This window comes from Rhinopithecus roxellana, chromosome 10 (genome assembly GCF_007565055.1).
Source record: "Rhinopithecus roxellana isolate Shanxi Qingling chromosome 10, ASM756505v1, whole genome shotgun sequence".
NCBI lineage: Eukaryota > Metazoa > Chordata > Mammalia > Primates > Cercopithecidae > Rhinopithecus > Rhinopithecus roxellana.
In genome coordinates, this window is record NC_044558.1 from 98,341,171 (window position 1) to 98,364,567 (window position 23,397).

At 46.4% G+C, this 23,397-nt stretch overlaps 1 protein-coding gene across 2 annotated transcripts in view; it reads right to left on the minus strand.

The window, feature by feature from the left end:
* Positions 1–23,397, minus strand: part of BTBD11 (BTB domain containing 11) — a 366,318-nt gene that overhangs the window by 64,601 nt on the left and 278,320 nt on the right. For both annotated transcript variants that reach the window (XM_030939355.1, XM_010375422.2), the window contains one exon: positions 13,737–13,889. In XM_030939355.1, coding sequence (XP_030795215.1) covers positions 13,737–13,889 — 153 coding nt within the window. The remainder of the gene's footprint in view (positions 1–13,736; positions 13,890–23,397) is intronic.

Here is a 23,397-nt window from a genome sequence, read left to right on the forward strand (position 1 = left end):
AGGGTCGATTTTTGTCACCCAGGGGACATTTGAGACGTTTTTGGCTGTTACACAAGAGGTGCTGCTGGTATCTAGTAGGTAGAGTCCAGGGTGCTCTTAAACATCCCGCAATACACAGAGTGCCCCCCACCAACAACAGCCCCCAGCAACAAAGAATTATCTAGCCCCAAATGTCGTAGTGCTGAGGTTGAAAGACCCTGGTGTAGGGTAATACAATTTTTTGGCATCATCTTTTATATATCAAGCAGTTCCCATTACAGGATTTTGTAAATGTGACAATAAAATGGTGCCTTCAGAAATGAGTCGTGAAATGGCAAATCAGAGGACTACATGTCTGACTCGGATACTGGCCCCCCTCCTCAAGCACACTTTCCCAAGAATGCTCTAGTCAAACTCCCTTTCATAGGCTTCCAGTCTCCTGGTTGATGATTTTTTCCCTTTTCTTTTGGGTAACAAAAAGATGAACAAATTGAGAGTGCTTTGTGCTGAGGTAAGTACACCAAGATCTCTGAGCACCTTTCTAAGAAAGAAAGAAAAAAATTATATTATCTCAGCAAATGGAACATGTAATGCTTGCAAAAGTTCCTAGGAGGAATCTTTGTCCAAAAATCATGCCCACTTGCTGTTTAATGCTGCTACTAAAGTACAGAAAATAACCAGCTCATTAAACCTGCCTTAGACAAGGTAAAGCAAGTTAGATTTCAAGTCCTCCTCCCTACCAATTCTTTCTGACTTAGGAGAGATACCAAAAGACAGAAATTCTGGGTCTGTCTGAATATGTTTAAAAATATTTATTTCAAAAGCAAGGGCTGCAAACGCCCAGCGGAATGAAACTATGGTGCACATGTCTGAATGTGTTGTCATGTGATTTTGAGTAGAAAATGATGAGGCAGCATTATCTTGCTTCAGCATCATGGCTTATGTTCAAAGAGTCAAAAATGAGGGCCACCTCCAGAGAAGGAGTCACCTCCAATTAAGGATGCAAGCCCTTAATGCATCTTCTTTGGCAGAGACTGTTTGCTGTCTTTCAGACCTTACCTTTTTTATGTATTGCTGCAGGTCTTGAATTTTTAGCTGGACACATGGCTGCTCAAATAAAGACTACATTTCCCAGAGTCTCTTGCCGCTATATATGGGCATATGACCAAGTGCTGGCCAATGGAAAGTGAGGGGAAGTGACATGTGCAATCTCTAGGGGCATGCCCTGCCCTTCTATTTTCTCTTTTCCCACTGGATAGATGTAGTCCTGCTGGATGGGGCCATGCAGAGGAAGGTATCACCCAAGGGATGGCAGAGCAACAAGAGGGAAAGTGGCTAGGTCCCCAACCTTGTGGAGTTGCCCAGGGTTGCTTATGTCTGGACTGTTATATGATGGAGATTTTAAAACTCCTATCTTATCCAAGCCACAGGTATTTTGAATGTCCATTATAACTAATGAATCTACATCCTAATTAATCCATTCCACAAACGGTTTTCAAGTTTAGATCAATTCAGTGAAGTACTTCAGGGAAGTGCTAAGTATATGCTAGCTAGTGGGCTCGGTGCTGGAGATTCAAGATGAAAGCACACACGCCATCCACCCTCCAAGGAATTCTAGAAAGAACTGATGGCCTTCTTCATAACAGTTTTCACCAATAAACAAACCAAATTCCTGAAGTGTTAGGGCAAATTTCTAGTTTTCCAATCCCCAAATGCACTCCTAGTAACACCAGTCCCACAAGATGCTCTATGATGGGTCCACAACTTGTTTCTGCAAAGGGCCAGACAGTATGTTAAGCTTTGAGGACCACATGTTCTTTATCATAACTACTCAACTCTGCCACTGTAGTGGGAAAGCAGCTGCAGAATACTAAACGAGTGGGAGGGGCTGTTTTCCCACACAACTTTACTTATAAAAATAGGTAGCAAGCAGCTATAGTTTGCTCACCCCTGCTCTATGGTAAAATATTTACACAGAATAACCTTCTTTTTGAGAGTTACAGGAAACATAGGACGTTAAAGCACTGAGAAATTTTTTAAAGCTTATTTAATTTTAAGCTAGTGTTCCTCAAATTTATTGAATCACTTAACCCTTCTTTATAATGCATATTCATACCCCAGAACTTGCTTTCTCAATGTGTTATTGCAAATACTGGCTAGGTAGATAACTTTTATTGTTAATGAATTATTTTCAGCACACATAAAATATAGAGTAATATAGTGACCACCTACATGCCGACCATCCAACACAATTGAAATAGTAAAGCCTTACAAGCACAAAGGCCCCTGCACCCCGCCTCTTGACTCCACCATCTTGTCTACCTTTCTGAGTACCCTCTCTGCTGAATTTGACATTTGTCATTCCTATGCATGCTTTGTTCTTTTTACTACATATACAAATTCCTAAAAATATACAGGATGTTTTGCGTGTTGGTGAACTTTATAGAAGTGTTAGCATACTGCATAAATCCTTCTTCAACTTGCTTTTTTTGTATAATATTTGAGAGTTGGCCACGTAATAACAGGCTGATCTAGTTCATGTATTTTCATCGTTACTTGGTTTTCCATCGAATGAACACAACACAATATAATTTATTTATCCATTCTCTCTAGGCAGCTTGTTTTTTCCTCTCTTTTGCTATTACAAAATGCATTTATGAGTATCCATGTACATGTCTCCTTATTTCTTTATGGGAAGCCTTTCTCTAGGGTATAGACCTAGAGTAGAATTGTATCTTTTCAAGTTTACTTTAAAGTAGATCCAGAGTCCCCTCCAGTGGTGTTTAAGAGTTTTCACTATTCTACATCTTTGCTTGAATTTGTTATTGTCAGATTTTATTTATTTATTTACTTTGGCCAATCTAACTGCTATGAAATGCATACCTGAGTGTGATCTTGAATTGCATTTCCAGGATTACTAGTGAGGTTGGGGACTTTTCACATATTTCTTGGCTCTTTGATAGAGTATTTCAATGCTAAGGCTTCACAGGGAGTTCTGGCATTGGAAATGCTGATGACGCTAGATTGATGTAGTGCATCTGACTTCCTAAGAGGAACTGAGGCTGGAGGCTGAGCCTTTCAAGATGAACCCAAAGGCCTGGTGCAAAAGTGACTTTCACATTTCCCATTTATTCTTTGATTAGGGCTGCCTTTCTAGTAGAGAGAATGTAGCCTTTGGAATCAGACAGACCTGACTCAAATTCCATATGGGTCACATTCTCCATATAACCATGGGCAGGTTTCTTAACCCCTTGGAGTTCCAAGTTCCTCAGGTATGGAGAAGAAAACGAAGCCCCTTGAAGGGCTGAAGGAAACTGAATGGAGGCGGGCATAAGAAATGCCCAGAACTGGGTCTGGTCCATGCAGGCTCTTGATTGTTCCTGCCATCTTGTGGAGATATAAGAGAGGGCATGAGCTGCAGTTATTCTTATTTCCTTTGCCCGTGACATGCCTCAGTTTCTTCTACAGGTAACAGTGTCCCTGCATGATGTGGTCTGGATATGTGTCCCTGCCCAAATTTTAATTCCCTGTGTTGGAGGAGGGGCCTGGTGAGAGGTGATTGGATATGGGGGTGGAATTCCCCCTTGCTGTTCTCATGATAGTGAGTGAGTTCTCATAAGATCTGGTTGTTTAAAAGTGTGTAGCTCCTCCCTGTTTGCCCTTTTCCTCCTGCTTCAGCCATGTAAGACTGGCCTACTTCCCCTTCCACCATGATTGTAAGTTTCCTGAGGCTTCCCCAGCCATGCTTCTTGTACAGACTGTGGAACACTGAGTCAATTAAACCTCTTTTCTTCATACATTACCCAGTTTCAGGTATTAATAGTTCTTTATAGCAATGTGAGAACAGACTATTTCCATGCCATTTTGCATATCTAACATCTGACCACAAAACTGAATAATTTTCAGAGCTAGAAAGGACTTTGGAGATCATTCAATCTGGTGGTTCTTAACCTTTTGTAGGGTGATTTAATGAAATGGCATGTATGCACTGAACGTTGTGATGTCTACAAGCTTTTTAAAGTATGGGACTGGTTCCTTGTTACCAAAAATACTTTTGTCCTGGCTTTGTGCTAAGCACTTTGTACTAAGCACGTGACTTTGTAGTAAGTACTGCTGGCCTGACTAATTGCTAAGGAAAGATAATGTCCTCATGTAATTAATATTTTAAACTAGAGTTTGGGAGCTTTGCTGGCCTGAGGAAATAAGCATCTTGGTTAGAAATTTAATAGACTCAAGAGTAGGCCAAAAATAAATAAATATATAATCAATAAATCCCTGTTTCCCAAGAAGCCAAATCCCACATGGCTAACTACATACCCTCAATACTACCAGCCGGAATCTGAAGGCTTACTTTGGAAGCAAGCCTCAAATGCCATTTAAGATGTAGTTCCCTGTGTTGCTATAAGTACCAAATGTGTTTCTGTTTTGCTTTTAACACTTTGGAAGCTCAGAACTAATTCCAAGTGTTGGCAAACTGTCTGCTGCCTGCAGTCTGGTTTCCACCCACACCAGCCTGTTGGAACTGCTGTTGTAAAGGGCACTAATGAATTCCTCACTGCCAGCCCAGTGGCCTCCTTTCTCTGCTGATGTTGCAACCTTGGATTCTGGTGACCTCTTTCCATCTTAGTTTCCCTAGTCCCTGCTACCTTATTCTCTCTGGGCTCTTCTATGACTGCACCACTCTTCCTTGTCTCAGTGACTCCTCTTCATCAGTTGCTTCCAGGGGCAACGTCCTCCACACCCACAGCTTCAATATTCACCTGCTTGCCAAGTGCCCCCAAAGGCTTCCTTAGTTAAGGCCTCTCTTCTGAGTTCTACACCTGAGTTCTCACCTATTAGTGTGTTTATGTAGAAGCCTTTTTGCATCTAAATTAATAAAGGAGGCTGGGCGCAGTGGCTCATGCCTATAATTCCAGCACTTTGTGAGGCTGAGGCAGGCGGATCACTTGAGGTCAGGAGTTCCAGACCAGCCTGGCCAACATGGCGAAACCCTGTCTCTACTAAAAAAAAAAAAAAAAAAACAAAAATTAGCCAGGCATGGTGGTGGGCGCCTGTAATCCCAGCTACTTGGGAGGCTGAGGCAGGAGAATCACTTGAACCCAGGAGGTGGAGGTTGCAGTGAGCTGAGATCACGCCACTGTACGTCAGCCTGGGTGATAGAGTGAGACTCCATCTCAAAAAGAAAAAAAAAATAGTCCAGGAAAAGTCTCTGTCTGCTCACTTATAGTACCACGAACACACTTCCTATCAGCTCTGCATCCTTCATTCATTCAACAATTATTGATTGGGCCCCAACTATGTGCCAGGCCCCACAATCAAGGCAACTTATTTCTGCCCCAGCCCTAAAGAGAGGAGGAGGCCAGCTGTGAATACAAGTCCAGGCTGTGAACCTTTCTTCTGTAATAGTCCATGTCCCCTTGTGTCTCTCCTAGTCTCTGCTCATTCTACTCACTTGGGACAAGGCCCAGCCAACCAGGGACCATGTTTCCCAACTGCACAGATCCTCCTTCCCTTCTGCTATCTTTTCCCATTAGTGAGCCCCGCTCTGATTACAAATGCTAGATACAAATGATGGATGTTCAACTGCTTTGATTATGGTTTTGGATGCCAGCCAGTGATGGCTTTCCAAATCTCATATTTCAGAGGCAACAGAAAACCTGAGTCACACAGAGGAACCCTGGAGTCACAGGTGGGGACAGTGACTCCCAAGCCAGACAGTCCCAGCTGATTTTCTTCCAGCAGTGGCAGAATGTCCAAGACATACCAGACCTCAGTGAGAGTTACCAACCATATCCCAAATGGTATACTGCCACATCTCTTCAAGGTATTTATTTCCCCTTCTTTTCAGAGGGCAATGAGGCTATTGTTTTTGACAACCAGAAAGAACTGACCTTCTTCGTCGAGAGGGGAGAAAATAAGCTAATATTTCATGTGCATTTACTATGACACAAGTATTGTGCTAAATGGTTTGTATACATTATTTAATCTAATCCTCTCACAACCTTATGAGGTGGGTATAATTATTGTCCTTATTTTACAGATACAGAAATTGAGGCTCAGAGAGGTGAGTAACTTGCCTAAGGTCACACAGAGTAAGTAGTGCAGCCAGGATTTGAACCCAGGCAGTCAGGCTCCAAGTCCTGTGGTTCTAACCACAGTGCTTTGCTTTCTTTCTTTCTGATCAGATGCTGGAGTGTGGACTTAATTCCCTGGTAAACTTGCTCCAGTAAAGAGGCCTGATAAGGACTCTCTCACTTGGATGGACAACCAACATTTAAAAAATAGAACCCTGCTGGGTGGGGTGGCTCACGCCTGTAATCCCAGCACTTTGGGAGGCCGAGGCGTGTGGATCACCTGAGGTCAGGAGTTCCAGACCAGCCTGGCTAACATGGCGAAATCCTCTCTCTACTAAAAATACAAAAATTAGCTGGGCATGGTGGCACATGCCTGTAATCCCAGCTCCTCAGAAGGCTGAGGCTGGAGAATCACTTGAACCCGGGAGGTGGAAGTTGAGGTTAGCTGAGATCATGCCACTGCACTCCTGGGTGACAGAACAAGAGTCCGTCTCAAACAAACAAACAAACACCACACACGCAAAAAATGGAACCCATTAGTACTTCTCCCACATTGTCCTGTGCCGCATTTGTTAAAACCATCCCTAGCGACACACTCTCCCATGCCAGAAACTTCAGTCAACTTTTAATGTAAACATTTGGTGAGGGGCCTACTAGGCAACACAGGCACATGCCACAAAACCCAACATTCCAAGTCTGTTTCCCTCCTACCACTGCCTCCCAGTGTTACAGGTTGACCTGTGTTCCCCCAAAAGATATGTTAAGTCCTGACTCCTTTTCCATGTGAGTATGACCTTATTTGGAAACAGGGTCTTTGCAGATATAATCAAGTTAAGATGAGGCTATTACAGTGGGCCTTAATCTATTATGACTACTGTCCTTACAACAAGATGGAAATTTGGACATAGACACAGAGGGAAGAGGGCCATGTGAAGATGGAAGCAGAGATTGGAGTGATGCTGCCACGAGCCAAGGAACGCCTGCAGCCACCAGAGGCTGAAAAAGTCAAGGAAGGATCCTTGACTTTAGAGGGAGGCTTTTGAAGGAGTATGGCCCTGCAGCACCTTGGTTTTGGATTTTTAGCCTCTAGAAAGGTGAGACAATAAATGTCTGTTGTTTTAAGCCAGCCAGTATGTGGTACTTTGTAACTGCAGCCCTAGGAAACTGATACTCCCAGCTTCCCAATTCCCCTCTTTGGAGACATCTCTGGTTATCCGTTTCTTACCCATCCTTCCAGAGGCAGCCTAAGCATATACAGCAAATACACGTGTGTGTATTTCACACAAGGCCAGTGCTGACACTGTGTACCCTGCTGTGTATAGATTATTTTTTATTTGAGAACACTCCAGGACCATTTTGTTAATTGTGATAAAACAGACATAACATCAAATTTATCACTTTAACCATCTTTAAGTGTACAGATCTGTGCATTAAGTATATTCACATTGTTTTGCAACCATCTATCTCCATCTGAAACTCTGAACCCATTAAACACTCACTCCCCCATTCCTGCTGCCCCTGCCACCAGGGCCACTTAGAATATTTATCACTCCCTCTTCTTGACATTCATCACCAAGTCCTGCTGCTTCTGTCTTCTCTGTTTCTGCTGCATCCTTCCCTGTTTCTCCATCCTCACTGCTCCTGCCTTCCTCCGGCTGTCAGCCTCTCACGTGGGTCACTGACTCCAGGCTCCCCTGCCTCTGCCCGCCTCAGCCCACTGTCCACAATGCCAACAGCTCGTCTTTCTAAAATATAGATCTGTTGTCATTTCCTTGTTTACAAATCTGCGACAGCTCCTACCCCCTGCAGATACTGCCACAGTTCTTTTGCATAGCATCAAAGACCTTCCATGGTGAGTGTGGCCCTTCAGCTCTGTAACCAATGCCTGGTGCAGGGCCCATCCCACAGTGGGTGCTCCCTGTTTATTGAGCCCTGTGCTCTCTCTGTCTGAATTCCTCGTGTTTCTTCCAACAGTTTCCCACCTTGAGGCCTTTGCTATGTGGTTCCCTCTGTGTGGACTTACTTCTCTAATGCCTTCTCTCCTTCTTCCCCATTTTCACCTTCTCCACCTGATACATTTCTTTATTCTTCAGGATTTCAATCAAATGGCACCTCAGCAGGGAGGTCATTTCTTGCTCCCTCAAACCTAGATCTCTACTGACCTCCCTAGAGCAGTCACCACATTCTTCTGTAATTACGTGTGGGCCTCTCTGCCCACCTTCCACCCAACCAAGCACAGAGCAGGCCAGCACACAGCAGGTGCTCCATACATGTTTGCTGAGTGCAAGGTACTAGCCTGGCTCCTCGAGCAGGCTCCGAGGCCTGTCCCTGACTCTGTTAAGCGAGGACAGCTGAGCCCCAAAGCAACTCCCCAGGGATCAGGGAGAGGGCAGTTTTTCTGTTTTCTGGGAGGCGCTAATGCATTGACATCAGTTCTGGGGAGGCAGTGGCTCAAAATGGGTCACCACGGGGCCGTGGCGTGGAGTGTGATGTCTGCTGGAGGTGAAGAAGGGGTTGGCAGCCCAGCCGGAGAGTCTGTGGGGAGTTGCAGGATTTGTTCAGGGCCAGCTAAGGACAGGGCATTCAAGGAGAGAGGAGAGAGAAGTTTCTGATTCTGTGAGAGGCTGGGGAGTTTTCCAAGGCCTCATAGAGCCACGCGCTGGGCCCAGGTGCTCAGCCTCTGCAGGTGACCTGTGGAGGGAAAGATGGGGGAGGTCCCAGGTCTGAATTCAGGGGTCAACGTGTGGACATGACTGGGGGAAATGGCTGGTGCGGATGCAGTTATAGATGGCTTATGGAAAGCCATAAGCCCCTTGCCCCATAAGATACCAAGCCTTTCTTTAAAGCAGGAGCATGACCCTGTCCCTGCCCCTGCAAGGTCCTGAGGAGCTGTCCGAACACCTGATGGATGTGTCCCTCCCTCCTCACCTCCTCTCTACCCCCTCACCCTGTTTTGCTTTCTTTGTGGCACTCAGGCTCTATGAAATAATCTTGCTCATTGGTTCGCTATTGTTTACCATCCGTATCACCCCAGTGACATTTAAGTCCTGGGGACTCCATGTCTCCTGACTCCAGAAAAAGATCAGGTACCATACAGATCTCAGGAAGGAATGGATGGTAACTTTTGACACCAACGGTTGGGATTCCCCTTATCTGGATGATCTTCTTCTCAAAGGGCCACAGAGGTTGTCCTGTGTGGGCTGGGCAGGCTTCAGCACCCCATTCATCTTTGATAAATGAACCTGAACTTCCAGCTGTCACTATAGAGTTGTATTTTAGGAAAAGTGCTGTTAAGGCCCAGCCTTCACCTTATAATCCAATTTGGCCCACACCAGACAAATAACAAAACCTGTCAGCCTCAAAAGGTGCCCAGGGGACCTGGGAAGGGTTGAAAGTAGCAGGTCATAGAGTGGTGCAATTCGTTAAATTCATCCCTGACCCCCACCAAGTTTCCCCAGCTCACAAGGCAGCTGTTACTACCATTTTCACAGAGGATGAACCAAGTCCTGCGAGATGGGGGGAGGGGACTTGTCCAAGGTCACCTGCTGGAAAGCAGCAGACCTAGATGAGAGCATCTGTGTGGGGATTGGCACTTAGTAGGTGCTCAATAAATAGAGCAAAGGCAAGAATGTAATGACTCAGGTTTCCTGAGTCCCATTCTAATACTCTTTGCAGCTTACCACCCCTAAACTTTCCCATTCTGGAACAGCTCAAAATCTGGTTTACATTGCAGAAACACTCGCAAAATGAGTAACCATTTTCTGAAATAAACTCGTGGTTCAAACAGCCCCCAAATCCTGTTGATAGGTACCATTTATCAGCTAAGAGAGGACTTAAGAACACCCCTGACTACCTTTAGTTTAACACGGCCTTCACTCCAGAGCAGAAAAATGGCCTCTTACATGAGGAAAATGACAGTATTTACTCTGTATATTTCCGAAGTGTTTCAAAACCAGTAATTAAGAAAACATAAGAAACCCTGTCAAATGTATTAATTGCTCTTTTCTTCCCTTCCACTGCCCTCCCCACTCCTTCACCTTCCAAAGAACAAGAAAAAAGGCGGGGGGTGGGGGGTGGGGGCGGGGTGGTTGGTGGCGGGGAGAATTCACAGGTTTGTATTATCTGATACTTTAATTAAGGAAGAATAAATGGGACACCACTGTGAGCTTGGAAACGCAGCCTCATGGAATGGAATTCCTTTTTGAATAAACCTGATCACCATGGTGAGACTTTCCCTTAGCTGCATAAAGACAAAAGCAGAGCTCTGGCAGTTTTTGATCAAGGTCACTCTGCAAATCAATGGCAGTGCCAGTATCAGACCTGGGAATCCTTGACTCTGGTCTCTCTCTCCCGGCTGGTATCCAGGCTGCCTCCCACCAGGAAACCTCGGCCAGCTGGTAGGTAATTATATGTGCTAATAGTCACTGACACTCCAGCCGCCAACACCACGTCCCAAGTTCCCGTATTTGTTAGAACACCAAACTGCCTTCCCCTTTCTAGGGCTGTTTATTTAGAAAGAAGGAGCTCAGCTCTGACCGACTCAGAACTAGGAGCCCACCCGGCAACTTCTAAAATGAATGTCTGGGAGGGGAGAGAGGCAAAGAGACTGTAGTTTTATATTATTTGCCAAGTCCTCCATTCTAGCCCTGCTCTGCCTCACAGCAGCTGTGTGACCTTGGACAAGTCCCATAACCTCAGTGGGCCTCAGCCTTCTTATCTGTAAAATGGGATAATAAAAGCTGTCTTGCATGGTTGTTGGGGACAGCTATGTACACACCACACAGACTGTAAGAAACAGGGTGGGTCCCTGGTATCTATCTGTTGGGTGTCTTGAATGAACAAAACTTCTTTGATCCTGTTACCTGCAAAATGGAGACAGTAATTCCTACTTCATGTCACATTAAATGAGATTAGAAAATATACGTGTAGATATATCTGTATGTTGATTAGTCTGAAAAATGTGTATTCTTTTTAAAAGAAATGGTTTATCCTTTCATGTCCTGAATTTTTTGTAGCTAATAGAACTTATAAGTCCTTCACTTACTATTTAGGTAAGCTAACTCAATATTTTAGTTTTCTCTTTGAAGATGATTTCCAAATCAAATGAAAATTTAGCTCGAACAATCAATCAGTATATTTTCTGTACACAAATCATCATTCAGGAGACAAATGAGTCAAGAATGAAGACATAAATGATTAAAAAGAGCCCAGGGACTCAGAGGAACCAACTTCCTCTGCTCCTCTGTGCATTCTGGCCTGCGTGCACATCACATTCACATCCTGAAAGCCAGGGCCGAGGCTTCAAACTGGACAGATGCTGAAATTGAAATCCTTGGTGTGACTGTCAGAATGACACACAAGTGGTTGCTAGACCATGCAGAAAGAACTCTGTGCTGGGAGAGGGGTGCAGAGATGGAGAGTGGCCCCTGAGGCTCACGTTCAGTCTGCAAAATTGTGAAAAGGGACAGAGCCATCCAGAAGATAGCATCCTCCAAGAGGGCTTGTCTAGGTCTAGGGTGAGGGAGCAGAAAAATGACACATGGTTGTATCAGTGGGTCTCTGGGTGTGATATATGGCTCCCAACTCTGTCACTTACCATCTATGCGATGTTGGCAGAGTTACCTAATGTCACTAAGCCTTGATTCCCTCCTCTGCAAAATGGGGCAGCACTGCTTTTTCTGGATACCAATGTTTGTTTTGAGGTTCTTATGAGAAAGTATTAAAGGTCTTCAAAAATTATAGAATAATACCTAAGTAGGAGCTGCTTCATTATTTCAGTGGTAGCAGAGGCTCGGGGAATTTAGTTAAAAATGACCGCTTTATAGGCACTTACTTCCTTTCAGGCATTGTTTGAATGAATAGTGCACATTCATTATCCCACTTCATGCTCACACCAACCTCTAAGCAGAGTGCTATTCACATTTCCACATTACTCATGGGGAAAACTAAGGTCCAGAGAGGTTAACTAGCTTGCCCAAGTTTGCACAGTTGATTAACTCTGGTGGTGAGATCTGGACCCAGGCAATGGCATCCTGGAGCCCAGGCTCCTAACTTTTAAGTTGTGGGGTCTCCTGAAGGTATGACAAACAAGCAACACTTTGTCAGTTAGCACTAAGAAAACATCTAACCTTTCCTGTCACCCAGCAGTCCCAGGCTTCCTGCAAAAGGAGAGCAGGAGCTGCAAAGACATCCAGGTTGGAGATCGGGGCAATGGGCAGGAGTGGCGGGAGTGAGAATGTTCCCCCCACCCCTGAAAACAGGAGGCAGGACAGTCTGGTGGCAGAGGCTGGACTTAGAATAGGACCACAAGAATTTCTTCCTTGGTACCTCTACCTACAATCTGCTCTACCAATGGTTCCTAATCTGTAAAATGGGAAGATTATGCCAACCTCATGACGCCCCTTCAGGGATTAAAGGAAAGAAATCTTTTGTTGCAATTGATAACCAGCACATAGTAGGTGCTCAGTGAATGACCTCACCTCTCCCTGAGATGAGCTGTTATTGTAGGTGGCAAGGTACAAGGCATGGTGGCACAACCAGAAAATGCCTGGGTAAAAATCTGAAGGCAGGAAAGCTCAGTGGTTAGAACTATGATCCCAGGGCTCTGGGTTGCCTGAATTCATATCCTGACTCTATTATTTACTACTCCTGTGACTTTGAGCATGGTATTTAACCTATCTGTGCCTCAGTTTCCTTTGAAGTGAGCATAATCACAGTACCTACTTTACAGCGTTTGGGAAACATTCATCTGTGTAAAGCACTTAGAACAGTGCTCGGCATGTGGTAAACATCCAATAAATGCTAGCAATTATGACTTTGACTAGCTCTCTGCATGTTCTTGGGCTGAGGGACAGCTCTGGGCCTTCAGGGGGCTGTTTCATACTGCAGACCCACTATTTCCTTGCAGAACCCCAATCAGATCTGAAAGGGCAGAAATCTCTGCCCTTGGCCCGGTTGGATAAGCTGTGGAGAAAAGGCAGTTTCCCATCAGGTGGGTAGGAGGGGACTTGAAAATGATGACAATGACACCTGGGAAACAGGTGGGAGTGGGGGTAGTAAGGAAAGTGCATGCTCTTAGGTTTGTGCGTGTGCATGCGCGTGCACACACACGCCCCACTGGGTTTCTGTGCTTCTTGTATTTAAAGCCAGATTATGACTCACCTGAGTGAGTTCTTTTATTTCTCTTGCTTTGGCTCAAAATGAGCACCCACGCAAGGGGCCCCTGAGTGACCCAGGAGTAATTCCCACCTTGATGGAGGAGAGCCCTGGATACAGGCCTGAGGAATGCAGAGAGGACCACTCCATCCTCACGCAAGTGAAAACGCAGAGGGGCTCTCGGACCCAGCCAGAAATTTCACTCTGCAAGGTTTGGTTAGAAAACTACAGGAAGACCGGATTTTACTGGGAAAGGAGAGAGAGAGGGAGAAGCTAAGCGCAGAGAGAATAGCCAGAGAGAAGCCACACCGACATCTGTAATCTAAGAATCGGGCCTCGCCGCGTTCTTTAATCCCTGCAACTCCAGGGACCTGCTTATTGTTCAGCCCGCGCCTGCCACTTCAACCAGGGAGCCTCCACCCCAGCACAGCGGAGGTGTGCGGGGCTCTAATTGGAGGGGTGGAGGCTGAGAGCCCGGAGCCCGGAGCCCTCCCTCCCCCGCCGCCCCACGCCGGTCCCCGCGCCTACCTGAGCTGGCGCGGCTCGCAGTCCACGCCGGGCAGCAGCAGCCGGGCCGCCTGGCGGACGTCGTCGCTGTCCATGGAGAAGCTGCGGCGGTGGCCGGCGTGCGCCACGGCCACCCGGATCCACTCCATCAGCGGCGGCAGCACGAGGAAGGGCCTGCGGTGGGAGGAGGGACCCGGAGACGCGCGTTAGGGCCTCCCTGGAGGCAGGGGGTGCCGGCTCGGCCCCACCCCCTGCTCGGGGGATCCCCCCATCTCCCGACTCCCCAGCCCACTCCCCGCTTTCCCTGGAGACCCTGCCTCTGAATTCCAGAGTAGTGGGAGAGCCTTTGGAGACATCCGGACCGCACCGGTGACCCGGGGGCAGGCTCTCTGGAATCCTTGGGCCTCAGTTTCCTCATCTGTAACCTGGGGATAATGTGACTAGGAAAGGCTAGGAGGTAACTGATCTGGGAATATTATCCCTCTCGGCGATCATGTGAACATAAGGATGAGTCACTTGAAGCACCAAGCGCAGGGTCTGGAGCGGCGGAAAACCAATCAGCGCCCCGTGTTATTTCTATTTGGGGCTCCCTGATTGTGGACCCAAGCCTAAGGTGTCCGCTAGCGCTTCCTTCCCATCTGCAGCCTGGTCCCTGTCGTCTTTCTGGAGCTCTTTCAGGCTTCAGCTCTGCCCAGGCAACATGCTGCCAAAAGACTTTAGCACCTGGAAGAGGCTCTCTAAAGAGAGCCAGGTTAACAGGCAGCCTTCCCCCAGACCCAGCCAGGCTGGGCAGCCACCCAGTGGCGCCCACAATTTGAGGCCCCTTGGACCTTGGTCACACCCCTGAAACTCTGAGAGCCTCAAGTTCCCTGCCTGCTAATTGGATCATGGTAGGCTGTTGCAAGCTTGTTGCAAGCATTAACTGAGACAATGCCTACCACTGAAGGACAACTTTCTTTTTTTTTTTTTTTTTTTTTTTTTTTTTTTGAGGCGGAGTCTCGCTCTGTCGCCCGGGCTGGAGTGCAGTGGTCAGATCTCAGCTCACTGCAAGCTTCGCCTCCCGGATTTACGCCATTCTCCTGCCTCAGCCTCCAGAGTAGCTGGGACTACAGGCGCCCGCCACCTTGCCCGGCTAGTTTTTGTATTTTTTTAGTAGAGACGAGGTTTCACCGTGTCAGCCAGGATGGTCTCAATCTCCTGACCTCGTGATCCACCCGTCTCGGCCTCCCAAAGTGCTGGGATTACAGGCTTGAGCCACCGCGCCCGGCCTGAAGGACAACTTTCTAAGTGCAATACATTTGTGTCATCTTCCTATTTCTTCCAGTGATGATAAACTCTGTCCTCACATTAGGATTACTGGAGAAGATTTTGAAAAAATAATGACACTTGAGTCCTGTCCCAGGCATTCTGATTTAATTGGTATAGGGTGCAGATGGACACAGGTAGTTTTTAAAACCTCCTCATGTGAATTTAATGTGCATCAGAATTATCTGGAGAGTTTGTTAAAATACAGACTGCTGGGTCTCATTCCCAGAGTTTCTGATTCGATAGATCAGGAGAGGTACCCAGGAAATGCATTATCCCTAACTGGTTCCTGATACGGATGCTGCTGGTCTGAGGACCACATTCTCAAAGAACCCCTGCTCTAAAGTCATTGTGAGAGGGCCTGGGAATCATCTGGCTCTATATCCAGCGATGGTGATTGTGCTAAAGTCCAAGAACTTAATTTTAACAGGCAGCCCCTGCGATTCTGATTTAGGTGGCCCAAGGACCACACTTTGAGAAATGCACTATGTAGATCCAAAAGGTTTCCTGCCATTCAGCAAGGGTCAGACGAGCATGAAGCCAGTGGGGTTCCCCAGGTGCAAAACTGAAGGAGGCCATATTGTGCAAATATATTCTGGGCATGTTTCTCGCCGTCCCCCGCCCTGGGGCTGCCATTCAGTCCAGCATGACCACCATGGCATTGAGAAGAGGATGACAGGTAGATGGGGTTACAAGCCAGCCAGCCCCCTTGAGAAATGCAGATGTCATGAGCTTCCCAGAAAGTTTTTGGTGGCAGGTGCCAGTTTTTCTAAAGTCAGATCTATTTATCTGATGTTAATAATATTCAGCAGCTCAGCCATTTACAGTCATTCATGGTCTCATCTGAATGCCTAAGACCAACCTCTGTGCTAGTTATGATTATGCCCATTTCATTGATCAGGAGAATGATGTTGATTCAGGTTAAGTATCATGCCCTGGACCACAAGATTAGCAAGAGCTGGGAGTCAGACCCAAGTTATTTGACTGCATATCCTGTGCGCAGAAACCCCATGTGATATTGACATTCTGTTGTCCAACTTGGTAGCATGCACTCTGTTACTCAGCATGCACCTGTCACCCCAGGGGAGCTGATCAGGTCATGGACTCTTGCTGGTATGCAGTGGGCTAATTCCTGTTCATGCAGCTCAGCCTCCTGTCTGTAAGGCTTCAAGCCCTTTAAAAATCCACATCACACGTAACCTTCAAACCACAGGCTAAATCCCATTTCTCCCTAGACGTTCCTCCTGACTTTATCCCACTTGAATCCCTCGCATTGTGGGCCTCACCCCAGAGGACTTCTCTGGCCTTACCCACTGCTTCTGCAAATGCCCCATTAGAATGTAAACTCCACCAGGGCAGGGAACGGGGACTTCCTGGATCACCACTCCTGCTGCAGCCCCAGGACGCTGCCTGGCACACTGTAGGCATTTAATAAATATTTGCTCATGTCACAGACTAAGATTTACCAATTTCTTACTGGGTGAAACTAATAAAATTGCGTTTCTGGACCTGTGGACCTATCTGTGGGGCAGAGTCCCAAGGATTTTCTGCCTGAATCAGCCTGCTTCTTAGGCTGTCTCCCTCATTCTCCCATTCTCTCCATCACCTAAACTGAATCAGGCACTCAATAAACACACATTGACTTGAAATTGAATTGGATTCTACTGTCTCAGGTGAGCAGAACTTATTTTTGTCACAGTGTTTCCATCACTGTTGGAAACCAGCCCCAAGTGCTCAGAGAACTCCTCTCTGGATTCGGTTTCAGAGGCGCCTCCCACCATCATTCTTTTGCTCAGTGGCCCCAAAGCACAGCCCACAACCCTGAGTCCCTGGAGGACTGCATCTCCATCACAGAACTGCCCTTGGGCTGCTGCCTTTCATGTTAGATGCCAAGCGAGGCCCAGGGCACATAGCCAACGCCTGGTGAATGCCAAAGAATAGAAAGAAAAAAAAAAAAAAAGGCTCTGCTGCCTTCAAAATAACACCTTTACCAAGACAGCTGGCAAGCCCCAGAATAAGACACCTTGAACTGCAGGATTCCAGCCTCTCCTGGAATTTTCTATGTACCTATTCTCTCCTTTCAACATTGCCTTCTTTTTGTCACTCTGACCTTAATAGTTTATAAGCTCATGAATTCTTTGCCAGTAACTCATTTAAAAATCTTCTTATCTTGTCTACTCAGAGGGGAAAAATAGCATTATTTGTGATGTTTTCTTTGGAGGAATTGGAGATGGGAAAGAATTCGAGGGCCCTGAGTTGAGGAGAGGGTGGAGAATGCTGAAGAAAAAATCTTGCATCCTCTTTATACATTTTTTTTAAGAGAACAATGTTCCACTGGTTGTCTCCTTTATTCTGAAGTTGTTTGCAGTGACTAAAACCCAAAAGAAGCTTGAGGAGCTCATGGTTTAGTGAAGTGGTTCTTAGACTTCGTTGAACATCAGAATCACACGAAGAGCTTGTTAAAACGGCAATGGCCATGATTTTACATCCAGAGTTTGGCTCCGATAGGTCTTGGGGTAGGGCCTGGGCATCTGCATTCTAAATAAGTTCCCCTGGAAATTCTGGAGCAAGGCAGGTTTGTTAATCCCCGACCGGGTGGCCTGAGATGAGCAGAGGAGGGAGATGGTCCACTCAAACAGGACAGTGGCCATCTACATCTTCACTGTGGTGTTAGGAGAGGTATATAGGGTGCGACTGGAGGCTCTGGAAGGAAAGAGAAAGCCGTGATGGGCTTCCTGCAGGGTCAAGCCAGCATGTCAGCTCAGGATGGTTGTTGAGCCCAGATTCAAGTAGGAGATGGAGAACATACACGGACACAGCCTTTCTCTGAAATGGTGAAGAGAGAGCTGGTGATGAGGCTGACCATCCAGGATGGAAAAGGAGTTTGGCTGGGGAGTCTGGGTACTAGAAGGAATGTTACAGGATGTGGGGAAGGCCTGGTTTGGGATTCTGCAGAACTGAATCCCAGCCCTGGATCTGCCAGGAACTCACTGGAGGGCTCCTCTGGCCCATCAACATTTTGGCTTTCAGTGTCTTCACCTATAAAATGGGGTGGGTTTGGATCAGATGGTCTATTTCAGGGCTCAGCAAACCTTTTCTGTAAAAAGCTAGCTGGTAAGTATGTTAGGCTTTATGGGCCACATGGTCAGTCTCTGTTGCTACTACTCAACTCTGCCATCGCAGTGAGAACAGCCACAGATGATACACAAATGAAGGAGCTTGGCTGTGTTCCAATAAAACTTTACTTACAAATGCAGATGGTAGGTCAGAGGTGGCTACCATTAGCCTGCTCACTTCTTTCCAATGCTAATATTCTTTGATTCTATTGGAAAAACCAGTTGCTGGGGCTTTAGGAAGTACCTAGTGTGTGGACTAGGGAAGATGGAGAGAAAACTATGAAAGTCCTAATGATAGACAGAAAGTTTTGGGGAGATCAGAAGATAGGACCCTCCCACAAAGAGGTCATGGTTGGATATGGGGAATATTGAGCCACAGGCATATCCAGAGGTAGTAGATTAAAAGGTATTGAAAGGGTTGCTAAGGGTGAGGTTGGAGATGTGGTAAAGAATGTAGAGTAGGCATGTAACCTAGGAGTGAGAACATCCATGGGGTCTGGAATTCATCTCACACACTAAACTGCCTTGTTCTGGGGTTCAGAGAAAATACCTATTATTATGGGCTGAACTGTGTTCCCCCAAATTCCTATGTTACAGCCCTAGCCCCCAGTACTCAGAATGTGCCTGTATTTGGAGAGAGAGCCTTCGAAGAGGTAATAAAGTTAAAATGAGGCCAATAGAGTGGCCCTAATCCAGTCTGACTGGTGTCCTTAGAAAAAGAGGAGATTAGGACACGAGAGACACCGGGGTTGTGTGTGCACAGTGGGGCAAGAGGGTGGCCATGCCAAGGAGAGCGGCCTCAGAGGAAGACAACCCTGCCAGCAGCTTGATCTGGGGCTTCCAGCCCCTCCAGCGTGGGGAAGAAATCAATTTCTGTTGTTTAAGCCACCTAGTCCATGGCATTTTGTTATGGCAGCCCCAGCAAACCAATATACTTGAGGTTGGACATTTTGAAGAAAACTTGAGCAAAGGGTCCCCAAACCAAGAAATCCTATTTTGAGGTTTCAGTCTGCAGTAGAGGGGCTTCAACTGGAAGCTCAAACTCCTTAGAAAGCTGATGGTGTTTGGTTTGTTTCCTTTGACCTAGTGCAGTAGGGGATGGGGTCAAAGTCATTTGAGGATTGTATAGTGCTGTGGTTAGGAGCACAGGCTCTGGAGAAAGACTGATTGGAACGGGATTCCAACTCTACCTTCTAGCAGTGGGACCTTGAACAAGATATTTCAATTGTCATGCCTTAGTTCTCTCACTGGGAAAATGGGGATAATAACAGCACCCACTTCAGAGGGTATGGTTGGCTGAAGAATGCCCCCACCCCTAACCCAAGACGTCCACATCCTAATCCCTATAAACTGTGAAAGCTGCCTTATCTGGCTAAATGGACTGTGCACGTGTGATTAAGTCCAGGATCCTCCAAGTGGGCCCTAAATGCAATGAAAAGGGTCTTTATCAAAGGCAGGCAAGAAGGTAAAAGGAGAAAGGAAAAGAAGCAGTGGAAGAGGTTGGAGTAATGAGACGAGGAGCCATGAGCCAGGTAATGCAGGTGGCCTGTAGAAGTTGGAGAAGGCAAGGAAATAGATTCTCTCCCAGAGCCTCCAGGAGGAACCAACCCTTCCTACACCTTGACTTTAGCCCAGTGAGGGTGATTTTAGACTTCTAGCTGCCAGAACTGTTAAGAGAAGAATTTTGTGTTGTTTTAAGCATCCATGTGTGTGATAATTTTTTACAGCAGTCACAGGGAACAAATAAACAGGGTTATTGGAAGAATTGAATGGGATGATGCATGTAGCGTGGCGCCCAGTACCGAGAAAGTGCTTAATAAATGGGGGCTGTTATTATCATCACCACCAACATTGTTTTTAGCATCACTCACCTTCTCCCTGCCAGGTGCAGGAAAAGGCCTTGCTACACAGAGCGACATAGAGGGATGTTCCTGCCTTTTCTTTACAAATAGATGCAAACCTCTGCAGTTGCTATAGCCTTCCCTTTGTGAACTATGTGGCCCTGACTTTTCATCTTTGTTATTTGTTGAGTGTTTCTTAGACCGGAGAGGAATTTAGATATTTGTGGTTTAGGAAGCTCATAATTCCAGAGACACAGAGAGTGAAGGAAAAGCAGCTACATTGATAGTAGACCATATCCGGTGCTGGTTTCTATAGCAATACTCATTGTAACATCACTGCATCTGTGGGCACCAAAGCCAGGAAGATGGTAGAGGTAAGAGGTGGCCACAGCTGGTTACTATAGTGATAGACCTACTGTGCAAGGCGTGGTCCAACTGCCCACGAGGGTGGTTTCTGCAGATGTCCTGGAAGGGGGGGAAGCCAAGGTAGTGTTCTAGGTCAGTGCTTCTTAAATGTTTCTGCGCCTTTGAGTCACCTGGGATCTTGTTAAAATGCAGATTCCGATTCAGAGGGTCTGGGGCAGAGCCTGAGATTCTGCATTTCTTTCTTTTCTTTCTTTTTTTTTTTTTAGATGGAGTCCTGCTGTGTCGCACAGTGATCTTGGCTCACTGCAACCTCTGCCTCCCGGGTTCAAGCAATTCTCCTGCCTCAGCCTCCTAAGTGGCTGGGATCACAGGCATGCGCCACCACGCCCAGCTAATTTTGTATTTTTAGTAGAGACAGGGTTTCACTATGTTGGCCAGGCTGGTCTTGAACTCCTGACCTCAGGTGATCCACCTGCCTTGGCCTCCCAAAGTGCTGGGATCAGAGGCGTGAGTCACCGCACCCAGCTGAGATTCTGCATTTCTAATGAACTCGAGGTAATGATGCAGCTGCTGGTCTATGGAACATATTTTGAGTAACCATGACCCACAGAGAATCATGACTCAAGCCAGAAACCAGGGAAGGTGAATTCTGTTATTAAGTGGGGGAGAAAAAGGGGTCACAGGTCCAGGAGACAATGGAATAGGAGGAGTTGAGCTGGTGCATCAGATCGACTGAGCCTGGTTCATGAGCCCTTGTCAAGCTGCAAGTGAGGTTGGGAAAAGCTAGTGCCTGGTGGCTTCAGTTTTTATCATAAAGGTGGATTCTGTCTCCACCTGGATTCTCATTTAGTCTTCCAACAACCCTATGAAGCACTTCAGTCTTGGGGAGTTTGTTCTGAACCAAGCATTGTCTGCAGACGATTTTGTATTCATAGCAGTATTTAGTATCATCCTGGGAATATAAACACTTGAGAAAGACACCTTGTGATATTAATTTTATGTATCTACTTGGCTAGGTCACAGTATCCAGATATTTAGTCAAACACTAGTCTGGACATTACTCTGAATTTTTAGATGAGATTAACATTTAAATCAGTAGGCTTTGAGTAAAGCAGATTATCTTCCATAATGTGGATAGGCCTCATCCAAACAGTTGGAGGCATTAAGAGAGAAAAAAGACTGATTTTTCCCCAAAGAGGGAATTCTGCCAGTCGACTTGAGCTGCAACCTCAACTCTTCTCTGGGTCTCCAGCCTGCTGACCTACCCTGCAGATTTTGAACCTGCCAGTATCCACAATCTTGTGAGCCAATTCCTTAAATCTGTGTGTATATATAAAGCATATTAGCCAGGGCTATCCAGAGAAACAAAACCAGTAGGATATGTGTGTGTTGATCAATCTGTCTCTCTGTCTATCTGTCCACTCACCATCTATTCCATCCATCCATCCATCCATCCATCCATCCATCCATCCATCCATCCATCCATCCATCCATCTACCCACTCATCCATTCCATACACACATCCATCCATTCATCCACCCAGCCACCCATCCATCAATTTATCCAACCAGCCACCCATCCATTCATTCATCCACCCACACATCCACCCACACATCCAACCATCCATCCCTCCAATCTCCTTTCCACCAACATGTACACACATCCTGTGGGTTCTGTTCCTCTGGAGAAACCTGACTGACACACTTCTGCAATGGGATTTAGTTGCATGCAGGGACATAGCCATCTCTTTCTACTGCTGATTCTGCCTTCCTCACCATCATACACAACTGGCTGAGGCAGGGAGGAAGCTCAGTGTGCTAGATCCCATGGAGGACAACTTCCCCACATCCTGACTACGTACAATACACCACTTGGGAACCATGAAACAGAGGCCTCATGGATAGAGTCAGTGCTTTTAGGGAAAAGTAAGCCATTTTGTACCAAAGTACAAGTCTTCTGCAGTGTGAAGGTCAGTGCCACTTATGAATGATTACATAAATTGCCTGAAATGGGGCAAGTGGGCAAAGAGCACAGGTGAGGAGGTGATTTCTACGGATGGTGCCCAGATGCATGTGACTGACCAAGGAAGCATCTCTGGCTTTCCAGCTGCACATCCTAAGAAAGGTGACTTAGAGGGCTGAGGGCTGCAAACAGCGCTGAAGACAGGCAGGTCTAGGCAGAGCGAGCAAAAATGATACATGAATAACAACAGCCTCCACCCTGCCTGCAAACAGCTACACATCTCCTAGGCTTCACTTCCCTTCCCATCCCAGAGAAGGATTCCTTTTTTCTTCCCTGCTTCTGCTTCCCTGGGGACTTGGCTCAATCATTTATCTCCCTGCAGTCCCATGACTTCAACCTCCATCTCCTGTCTGTATGTTTCCCATCGGTATTTAGGCATTCAACATGCTCCAGGCTCTCACAATTTAAATAGGATGTGAGCAAAACTGTAAGAATTCATGGTCCTCCTGGAGCATTAGCCTGGATGCTCCATCTAGTTCTCCATCTTCAGGGAGTCTCCAGATCACCTGGGGAGTTGGTGAAAATTGATATTCCTGGGTCTGCACCCTTTTGCTTGGTGTGTTAGTTTCCTATGACTGCTGTAGCAAAATACCACAAACTTGGTGGCTTGAAACAACAATCTGGTGGCCATATGTTGGACTTCTGGCCTCTCACAGCTCTGGAGGCCAGAAGTCCAAAATCAAGGTGTTTGCAGGGCCTCCCCTCCCTCGTGGAGATCTAGGAGAGGGTCCATTCCTTGCCCCTCTCAGCTTTTGGTGGTAGCTAGCATTCCTTGGCTTGTGGCTAGTCACTCCAGTCTCTATCTCTGTCTTACATCACTTTCTCCTTCTTTGTGTCAAGCATCCCTCTCTCTTATAAGGATACTTGTGATGAGATGTAGGGCCCACTCAGACAATCTAGGAGAATCTCATGTCAACATTAATGGAATCACATTGGTAAAGACTGTTTTTCTTTATCAAGTAGCATTTTCAAGTTCTGGGCAGTAGGACTTGATCATTTTGGAGCTATTTGTGATTTACCCTGCTGCACTTG